The 10,486-nt window shown below is 63.9% G+C and overlaps 2 protein-coding genes across 2 annotated transcripts; both read right to left on the bottom strand.

The window, feature by feature from the left end:
* Positions 1-231: 231 nt before the first annotated feature.
* On the bottom strand, positions 232-6,561 carry MNEG_9189 (hypothetical protein; the record flags this gene model as incomplete). The annotated part of the gene is made up of 19 exons (XM_014042339.1): positions 232-327; positions 511-646; positions 861-965; positions 1,237-1,337; positions 1,555-1,700; positions 2,002-2,131; positions 2,369-2,511; positions 2,739-2,845; positions 2,995-3,068; positions 3,256-3,332; positions 3,540-3,714; positions 3,978-4,125; positions 4,397-4,610; positions 4,780-4,909; positions 5,111-5,251; positions 5,480-5,591; positions 5,854-5,969; positions 6,297-6,396; positions 6,491-6,561. 19 exons carry the CDS (start codon positions 6,559-6,561, stop codon positions 232-234), a joined length of 2,322 nt encoding a protein of 773 aa, XP_013897793.1.
* Positions 6,562-8,384: 1,823 nt separating this feature from the next.
* Positions 8,385-9,263, bottom strand: MNEG_9188 (hypothetical protein; the record flags this gene model as incomplete). The annotated part of the gene is made up of 2 exons (XM_014042338.1): positions 8,385-8,812; positions 9,152-9,263. 2 exons carry the CDS (start codon positions 9,261-9,263, stop codon positions 8,385-8,387), a joined length of 540 nt encoding a protein of 179 aa, XP_013897792.1.
* Positions 9,264-10,486: the final 1,223 nt, after the last annotated feature.

Genomic DNA, 10,486 nt, shown 5'->3' with positions numbered 1-10,486 from the left:
GGGGGGGGGGGGGGGGGGGGGAGACGGGTTGCAGCGCACGGTTGGGAGCCGGCGCGCCCTGCTCTGTCAAACTGCGGCTATACACAGGTTGCCGGACCAGAAAGCGGGGTCTGACGGGGAGGCTCTTGATGATGCCCAAAAACAGGGTGGTAGAGAGAGTGCAGCAGGGCGCCAGCAACGGATGCAGCGTCACGGGCGGCGTGGGCGCGAGCGCCGGCCGGGGGCAGGCACTCACCTGGGCAGGTGGCCCCCCGGGAAGATGTGCTCCCGGATGAAGTCGCTGCTGCTGCAGTACGACGCGTACCGCTCGTCCGGCTGGGCGATCACCTGCAAAACGATTTCGATATCGAGAGATGGGCGCCGTCAGCGCGAGCAGCGAGCATGCGGGCGACAGCCCCAAAATGAGCACGCGCCGCACTCATCATCACCCCCACCCACTTCCCCCGCCGAAGCGCGTGCGGCGGGCACGCATTCTTCCCCTCTTCCCGCCGTGCGGCCGCGGCGGCCCACCTGGATGACTGCCTTGCCCCCCTGCTTGAGCATGCGCCCGATCTGGCTGAAGTAGGACCTCAGGTGCTCGTGGCCGACAGCCTCTATCATCTCGCAGGACACCACCTTGTCGTAGGTGCCGGCGCCGGGACAGTCCCTGGGGTGTGTGTGTGTCGTGTGTGTGTGCGCGTGTGTTTGTGTGTGTGTGTGTGCGCGCGGGCACATGCGCGTCCAAGCGTGTGCAAACAAAGGAGGAACTGAAACAGGCAAAATGGGGAGAGACAAACAAGGGATGAGTAGTGCATATAAACCCACAAACAATTAAGGAGCAAGCGAGCGTTGGGCAGGAATGGAGGTGGGCGCCAGCGCACCTGTAGTCGCAGAGCAGCAGCGTGATGGAGTCGGACAGCCCCGCGTCGTCCACGCGGCGCGCCGCCTCAGCCAGCTGCTCCTTGGACAGCGTCAGGCACGTCATCCTGGGGCGATGGGGTGACGGGGTGACGGCGTGATGGAGCATGGAGTGGCAGGGTCGCGGGCTGAAGGTTGAGTTTAAGAAGGGGGCGTGTGGGCGGCACCAGCAGGCAGGTACGGGGTGTGGAGAGGGGCGCCTGCCAAGCATCCAGCGCCGCCATGAGCCGCGCACAAGGTGGGGTGCAGGGGACCGGATGGGCGGGTTGGTGGTTCGGTCGGTGCGTGGGTGGGTGAGGAGAAAGTGGGTGGGTGTTTGTGGGCGGGTCCTCAAATCACCTGCAGCCGGTGCGCTGGACGGCGCGGATGGCCATGGAGCCCCAGCCGCAGCCGATCTCCAGAACGTTGTCCCCAGGGCCCAGCCCGGCCGCGTCGATGATCTGGGCGGGATCGTCGATGGGGCGGCGCGAGCGGTCGCGTGTCGGACGACCGGGCGAGAACAGCCAGCCGACCTAAGGGCTCCCCCTCTCCTTTGCCCTGGACTTCAAAGCTCCAGAGAAAGGCCTCTGGTCGCCCGCCAGTCCCATCGGCCCCCCTCTAGACGCTCTATAAAACCCAAACCCTGAACCCTGACCCCTGAACCCCCCTCCCGCCCACCGCGTCGAGCTTGTTGTACTGCGCCTGCTCCAGGCTCTCCCCCGGCCCCGTGTGTATGCCGCAGCTGTACGTCATGGAGGGGTCCAGGAAGAGGGAGTACATGGCGTTGCCGGCGTCGTAGTGCTCCTCGATGTTGCGGCGGGAGCCTGGGGTGGGGGGTGGGGCGTATCGCCGGGTGGCGGTGTGGATGGGGTGCGTGGAATTTGCAATCGCACGCGCGCGTGCACGCGCGTGCGTGCGTGCGTGCGTGTGTGTGTGTGTGTGTGTGTGTGTGTGTGCGCGCGCGCGCGCACGTGTGCATGTATGTAAGGCATTTCAGCAGACACACGTGCGTTGATTAGGAGGGCGCGCGCATGTGACCCGCGGCAGCGGCAGGAGAAACCCAATCGGCGCTCCGCACTACCGTCCCTGCCGGAGCGTCGCCGCTGCGGCCCGCCCCGCGCGCACCCTCGATCGTGTTTGAGCGCTGCAGGTGCGCCCAGTGCAGCAGCCGGTCCCCGATCCAGCTGAACGCCCCCAGCAGGCCCTTCTGCTCGTTCAACTGCCGCGCGTTGGCCACCACCAGCGCCAGCAGCGCCTGCGGTGGCGCGATGCGACCGCAGCGTTGTCAAGTTGCAGGAGGGGTTAAACATCCAGGATGCGAGATCGACACTTTGCTCGCTCCGGTACAAGGTGAGATAACAAGCAAAAGCATCCTCTGCCACGTCCGAGCAAGCTCCACTCACCACGCCGCCTCTCAAAGCAACAGATCAGATCACGCCCGTCCCAGATCAGATCTCACGTGCAGCCAGCTGTCCGAGGCAAGCCCACTCACCCCCAGATCGTCCACCAGGTAGTCTCCGTCCATGTAGGCCTCCCCCATGCCCACGTCGTGCTTCACCACGATCTTTTTGAACAGGGACATGCTCAGGACGCGCATCGTCGCCTCGCGCCGCGGCAGGCCGCGCCACTCCTGGCCTGCCAGTTGGCGGGTGTCGGTTTTGGGCAGCGGCGGGGGCGCGGGTCAGGGTGCGCCAGGGTTTGTGGAAATGCTCGAAATGCTCGACGGCCTGAAATGCGCGGGGCGCAGTCTGGCAGCAAGCAGAGACCTCTCCAGCCATTGCGTCAAACTTGCACATGCACCCACAGTCGCGCATGAGTACAGGGGCCTGTGCTGCACAGGTCCCTGCCCCGCGGGCCCTCACCCTTGGGCACAGGCGGCTCGATGTCTTCGCCGTTGCCGTAGAAGCGCTCCTCGCCGTTGGGCAGGATCATGCGCATCCGCCCAAACTTGATGGTCGCGCGCGCAAACCTGGGATACAGAGGACAGGGCCGCCCGCGCGCAGCGGCTCAGGCAGGGCGCTCCCCAAGTCAAGCGCCGCGCCTCGCTATTCACCAGGCCAAGGCTGGGGGGCAGGCAGTTCAGGGCCGGCGGGCGACGCGCGAGAAGGGGCCACCCACTTGTCGAAGATCCCGAGGAAGAACGCGTCCGCGATGCCGATCTTGGGGGACGTGCTGATGGGCGTCCAAGGCACCTGCGCCGCGCCGCGAGGCAAGGACGCCTCAACCAGCTGTGCACCGGTCGCAGCGCCGCAGCGCTGGCTGGTGTAAACGTACGAAACATACAGCATTCCAACTGCGACCTGTGTGTCAGACGAGGGCGTGGGCGGCCCCTCTGGGGCGTGGGCTGATGTTTGGGGCTTCTCCAGGAGGCCCGCCCACCTTGGCACCCAGCAGGGTGGCGGCGGCGACGCCGGCCTTGATGCCGTCCTCGTGAAAGCCGTAGCCGCACCACGCCCCTGCGAGCGCACCGGCGTGGAAAACACACAGCGCCATGGCTCAGGGGAATGGGGCCGGAGAAGCAAGGGGTCCGGCACACTTTGTAGGGATGCAACGATAGCACTGGCTATTGCGGCAGCTCACGACAGCCATGTGCTACTAGAATGCGTGAGAGACGGCTTCGTCGGCGCCCCTATCCAGCCCTTAGCATACCAATCGCGTCCCACCCGCAAAGTAGACGCCGCCGGTGCCCTGGATGCCGGCAACGCACTCCTGGGCCCTGTAAGATGCGAAGCTGAAGGCGGGGTGCGCCAGCTGCAGCCGCTTCACAACGGTGCCCTCTGCCGGCGGCCGCGGCGGGTTGAGCGTGACGAACAGCTGGGGGGTGCTGGGCGGCAGGTTCTGCGGGCCCAAGTACGCAAGGCGGGTGGCGGACTCACAAGTATGTTTGGTGGACAAACGAATTAAGGAGCAGGGTCGTCACGTAGCATACAGGGCCACGACCTGATGCTGGCTGGGGCTTCTGTGTCATACACGGGCATGTGCGCACACGCCCACGCGCGTGCGCAGGCCCCTCTCTGTCCCTCATTCTCTCTCTCTTTTGGACTCCCCCTCTCTCAATCTCTCACACACACACGCACATGCACACACACACACGCACACACCTGCAGCAGGTTGAGCCAGTACGACACGCACACGGCTGAGTCGTCCCCAGCCCCGGGCCCGCTGCTAAAACCCAGGAAATTCCAGCTGCTCCACGTCTTCTTGAGACGCGGCATGAGCGTCTCGTCGGTGTGCAGGTACACGTCGTTGCTGTGGGGTCGGACGCGCGTCCACAGCAGACGACAGGTGCGAGGGGGGCGGGTCGTGCAGGTGTGAGGGGTTGGGGCGGGTAAGTGGAGTGGAGTGGGCTGGGGTATGGCAGGGAAGAGACCAAATGTTCAGGAACAATGGGGGCAGGTCTTTGGGGGGGCGACAGGCGGGTGAAGAGCCGCCACGGCCTGTTGCAAGTGCTTAGCATGCACGAGGACCAGCAGCCAGAGCTTGCTGTCAAGATGTCTGCCGCCTTCCATCGGCCACGCACTTGTTGTAAGGGATGGCGGCCAGCACCTCTCGCTCCGCCTCCGTCGCGCCCGCCCCCAGCATCTTGAGGGCCGTGTCGCTGTGCGTCGCGACGACGACGGCGTCGAAATCGCGCGGCGTGCCGCCGCCGGCAGGGGTGACGCGGACGGCGGGGGACGCGCCGGGCAGGCGCTCGATCGAGGCGACGGGGGTGCTGGTGAGGACCTCAGGCAGCTCTGTGGCGACGGGTTGGATTGTGCGGAACATTTCCTGGCATCATGATTGCTAGACCAGCCCTGGGAGCCGCACAGCTGGCGTGGTGGTGGCAAGGAGCGGCGCCCCTCGAGCCATTCCTGGACTAGGTGGTCGCCCGCGCCCCCGGCTGCTGCGCGGCCCGGCCCGCACCTGCCAGCACGGCCTTGACGTAGGCCTGGCTGCGGCCCTTCACGACGCGCCACTTGGGGCGCTGTGTCAGGTCCAGCAGATGATGGTTGACCCAGAAGCGGACCAGCATCTGCACCGGAAACTCCAGCACCTGAAAAACGCACAGAGTGCACAAGGTATACACACGCTGTATGTTGGTTGTACACAAATGTTGGTATCAAGTGACCTGGCTGTGGAAGTGTACATGCAGCACGGAGCCGCGGTCTCCGGACTGGGCAGCGGTCGGGGAACCCAGAGAGCGCCGCCGCTGCTTGTGCCAACCTTGACCGCCCGCGCCTGCGCTGCGCCCCACCTGGCTATTGGGCACGCTCCAAACGGCGGCGCACATGGGCAGCAAGTAGTGGCGGCGGAAGGCGTCGCTGTACCCGTGCTGCTGCAGGTAGGACGCCAGCGTCTGGTCGCGCGCCGCCGCAGAGTGGCCGGGCTCCAAGACCTGCAATAAATGATTTGCAGATTCGAGACGGCCACGCAGGGACGACGCAGCAGTGAGGGTCGCAGCGTGTCAGGCACGGGAAGAGGTGCAGAGTAGAAGCAGCCGGCCTGGCCGCCGCAGAACAGTGGGATTCGTGCAGAACGGTCAACAGGTGATCAAGTGGTGGTGTCAGCCACGACACCCGCGCAGGAGCCCCCAAACGGCGCTACCGCTGCAGGGCGTGCGCACCTTTGGCGCCTCGCGGCCGAAGCGGATCACATCATACACCATCCTCAGGAAGGTGGGGCTCAGCAGGTTGGAGCGCTGCGCAAAGATGGTGTCCAGGTCGCCGATAGAGGCCCTGGGGGCGCAAGGAACGAGGGGCCGCGAGCGAGCAGGCTCGTGTGGCTGGCTGCCGGCAGCAACGCACAACGCTGCGCCCTGCTGCCTGTTGCAAGTAACCTGCTGCACATGCGGCTGCGCAGGTGCATCGAGGAATGCTTCGAACCCGAGCGCCACACGCGGTGCAACTTCACCAGACCGCCGCCAACAGCGCTTGCAGTCCGGCGCGCTGCTGTTGCATTTCTTCAACCATGTATGCGGTACTCAGGGGGCCCACGCACCACTCAAGCTTGCCGCCGTCGATGCTGAGCGAGAAGGACATGTCTGAGGGCTCAGTGTCGACCTTCAGGGCTTCCAAGAAGCCCACCAAGTGCGGGTAGGTGGTCAGGTTGTACACCTGGACGGTGCGCGGGCGCATGGGCGCAGGGACGCGTCAGGCGAGCACATGAGCGCATGCATGGTGGGTGTATGGCTCCGCACAAGCGCGCATGGCGTGGTGGACAAGTGGCCCGGGCGTGCGCATGGCGAGGCGCCGATCCCGCAGGCAGCAGCCAGGGGAGTGTTTGACTGGATCAAGTGTGATGCTGCTGCCTGCAGAGGCCGGAATCCGTCGAGGCACATCAGGACACCAGTTCGCCGCTTTCGCTCCAGATGACAGCGTCGTTGAAATGACGGCTGAATTTGGAGGACCTGCACGGTGCTTTGCACGACAGCACAACCGGACCTGGAAGCCGAGGTCCACAGGCACGCCACCAGCATCGGCGGTAAGCGTGTGCCCGCCACATCGCTCCTCCGCCTCAAACAGGGTCACATTATGCCTAGACCTGCGAAACAGGATTGCGTCCGCCTTTTCTTCCGCGCTGCAAGCGCATACAGAAAAAACGCAGTGGCTGGTGATTCGCGGCCAACACACCCCACCTGTGCAGCAGCCAAGCCGCGGACAATCCACTGATACCGCTCCCAACAACAGCTATGCGCTTAGTGCCCATCGCGCTCTGACTGCCAGATCACGATAAAGCGCCTTTGCGCAAGCTCCCTGGAAAGCGAGAGCCGCGCACAGCATTGACATATCCAATGCCTAGGATAGCACCACCGCTCGGCAATCAAGGTGATGCTTGATGGGACTGATGTGCATCATCACCTGGGTTGACGATGCCGCCGAAACAGCCACGAAAGGGCCCACCATGAAGTACGGCTGGCATTCCACTCCAACGAATACCTTATGAAGATGATGCAGCTGCTCTCTACCACATCGATTTGCTAGCTCTGATTTTGTGTGTGCTTGGCGCTCGCGCTTCTGAGGATGGACTGGGCCAGGGTTGTCAGTTCGGACTGGGCTTGGCTTGCAGGCACACGGGCGGGTGGAACCCCTGGCTGTTCCCGTCATGTGCGTTGATAGACTTGTGTCTCACATCGGTGCCACCTGCAACAGTACTAGGAAGCAATACCCTTGGTCTGTCTACCCAAGTGCATACGTGTCAGTCAGACCACAGGACATCAACCCACGCGCCTGGATCACGCATCGCCCGCAAACATTGCAGCCGACCTGACATCAACAGCCCAGCATGACAGCCCCGTCGCCTTTTTGCCAAAGGTGCGAGCACGCGCGGCACGCCGATTGCGCGCTCACCGCTTGCAATAGGTAGCAAGACGTTTGGAAATGTGCAGTGGCAGGGGCCTCCACAACATGCAATTGAGTCGCATCTGTAAGCTTGTGCAGTAGCAACAGCCTGAGATCCTGATTGGGTGAGGGCTATCAGGTCGGAGAAGGGCAACACCCTGCTAGCGACTGACGCATGCAGCAGCGGTAAAATTGAGCTGAAGATGACGTAGTATGCAGTCCGAGTGTGTTTATCCCTGGTTGGAGGGGCTTCGCACCCGCTGGCAAAAAACTTGCCGAAGAACATGTATATACAGTATGAGGGGCCGAGCTGCGCGAAAAAGTGGCACACGGAGCGGCCCGCCGTTGCCACGCAGTACACACGCGCAGGTGCAATGGCTGCAGCCACTCTGCAACCAGTGTACGCGTTCACAAGTGTCCCAGCGCGACCGCAAGGTCCACAATACCAAAGGCAAGCCCGGGTCTCAAGGCCTCTGGGCTGTATACATCGTTTGCCCCAGCAGGCCTGTCAAGGCGCGATGCCGTCTGGGCCCCAACCTAATACACCAGCAAGGAAGCCTGCAAGACTAATAGGAGGGGGGGGGGCTGCATGGGATGCCAATCCATTTGAGCCACACGTCAGCACAACTGCCAGCGGCTTCCGAGCACCAGCCACTAAAGGAAGCCACGCATATATAATGGCAGCCCAGATCGCAGGGCTGATAATGGGTAGCGTTAGTCAATGCGCGCAGCTGTCCCTGTATGGGTGTATGTTGTGTCTCTCACACACACACATACACACACGCAAACACACACACACACACACACACACACACACGTGCGCGCGCGTGCATGCATGCTCTGTGCTGCCTAATCCTTCCAATCTCACAACGCCTTCCATTTCCATCCGACTTGGTGGAGAAACACTGCGCTGAGAGTCGAGCGACAGGGGCGTTGCGACGCAAAACGACACCTGGATCCTAGGCCGTGACACCGTCCAACAAGCCAACATAAATACGCACGTGCCAGCGTGCACCCTGTCACCAGCCATCCATCCTGCTGAAAGTGGTCCTGATGCCCCACGATCTCAGTCAAGTTGGGTGTGCGCTGCGCAAGCCTGTCGCAACACACCCACCGACAGCGGGTGCAATAATGCAAGAGTCACCCATGCGGGGTGGCGCGCGCGACCCGCTGTTGCCAGAATGTCCGTCGTCACGCAAGCAGCAGCAGCCGCCTGAGGCGCTGCAGCCGCAGGTGCCGCTTGCCGAGGAACCCTGTCGCGCTCCCGGCAGGAGGCGCGGCCGCGGCCGGAGGCGGGTCGGGCACACAGCCCAGATAGGGCGAGCACCCCTCTGTCGACGCCGAGGCGCTCCCCGCGCCCTGAGGCGCCGCTGCCGCCGCAGCACCAGGGGCTGCCGGCTTGGCGGCTGGGGTGGCCGCCGCCGCGTCCGCCGGCGCGGCCGCGGCAGGGGGCTTGGCGGCCGTCGCAACGTTCCTTGTTGGGGAACAAATCTTCAGCAGCGTGCCCTCCGCAAGGAAGTCATCCATCTTGGGGATTGCGGCGGCATTGGCGTTCAGCAGCGACTCGACGGTGATGCCAAAAGTGAACGCTACCTTGGACACGTAGTCCAGGGGTGTGGCTGCACAGGCGAGTGGAGGAAGGTGGTCAAAGAAGGTGAGTCATTGCTGAGTGAGCGCGAAGGTCGTGCAAGCGTGCGTGTTTGTGCATGCATGCATAAAATACGTGCATGCAAGCGTGCACATGCGTAACTTGTGCGTATGTGCATATGTGTGTGTTTGTGTGTGTTTGTGTGTGTGTAGATGAGCAGGTGAGCGTGCGAGCGTCTGGCGTATACAGGCCTTGTTGTGTTGATCAAGGGACAAACAATGTCATGGCAGACAGACGTCCCAGTCCTCCCATCGCCGCGAAAGCAGCATTTCTTGAGCGCCCCACGCAATCACCACCCCGCGGCGCTCACTCTCGTAGACGAAGCAGTTGCTCGAGGGCCCCGGCTTGAGCGGCGGCGGCGGCGGCGCGACGGACGGGTCTGCGGGGTACCAAGAAATCCCAAACGTGTCGGCGGGATCCATCATCCCCAGAATGCCAAACTTGACCTGACGCGATGGGGGGTTTCGGGGTGGGACGCGTGCCGGGGAAAAATGAGGGTCCCCAGGGGCTGAAGCGCGAGTTTGCGTGCCCACGCAGTTCACGTTTCGTGCGGCTGCCGCACGCGGATCAGCGGTCGCCGGTTCGCCGAGCCGATGGCGGTGTGCAGGCAGCGGCACTGAAGGGCTAGAATACTGGGGTCGAAAACATAGTGGAGGGGAGAATGTGTGCCCAGAAGCGCCGCCCTCCTGTGAATTCACCTTGCCAAAGCCTCCGTCGGCCCAGTTGGTGCCCCAACTGCGGAAGCAGGCATGAGGGGCGCACGGGCGGCGGCGCTGTCATGATTCAGGAATCAAGCAATCAACGCCAGTGCTCCCCTGCGCAATTCCTCATACGCGGCCAGCGGCAGAGACAGCACCGAGAACATCGGCAGCGCTCGCGCCTAACGCGCCCGCCGGTACGCAAGTCAACTGTCAGGTCAAACCCCGGGGCCTCGCCTGTTCTTGATGATCCAGTACTTGTCCTGGTTGCTGTACCCAACCACCAGGACGGCGTGACCCTGGTCTGTGCTGGGGTCGTCGGGGCCGCCTGCAGGCAGGGAACCGAGCGCAGGCAGAGCGCGGGTGCTCAGGCTCCGCGACAGCCATTTGAAGCAGAAGTCAGCAGGGAGCAGGGCGGAGATGCCGGCGGCATGGGCGACGAGTTTTGAAAGCAGCCGCCTCGACCCTCGGAAGCACCCCCGCCCACCCTGGTAGACCCTCGTCTTGTTCTCGCCCTTGAACCACTCCCTGAATCCCTTCTGCAGGTTGACGCGCGTGACTGCGCGGGAAGGAGCGTGACGGCGGACGCCAGGGGAGCCACGTCAGTGGCGGCGGTGCCGAGGGCTCGCACGCTCAACGCGCGGTGCCTCCAGCGTGCGCGGCTGCCCGTGCTCCTCAGCCCCCTTGGGGCTTGACCGGAAGCCCCTCACTGGAAAGGATGCTGCCACAGCCCCGGTCCCTCCTGCCGGCGCGCGGCGGCCGAGCTTTGTGCCCCTGCAGCCGAAACAGGGGGCCGGGCCAGGCCGCGTGCTCACCGACGCCGCCGAACGCGCGTATGTGCTGCTGCACGCGGCCGATGGTGATCAGCGGCTGCAGCTTGGTCCATGAGAAGGTGCCTGGGATGCTGCTCTGCTTGGCGGGGCACGTGGCCTTGCAGAGGTCTGGGG

The sequence above is a fragment of the Monoraphidium neglectum genome (assembly GCF_000611645.1).
Source record: "Monoraphidium neglectum strain SAG 48.87 unplaced genomic scaffold scaffold01849, whole genome shotgun sequence".
Taxonomy (NCBI): domain Eukaryota; kingdom Viridiplantae; phylum Chlorophyta; class Chlorophyceae; order Sphaeropleales; family Selenastraceae; genus Monoraphidium; species Monoraphidium neglectum.
The sequence above is the reverse complement of the archived record's forward strand: the minus strand, read 5'-3'. Positions and strand labels throughout refer to the sequence as shown.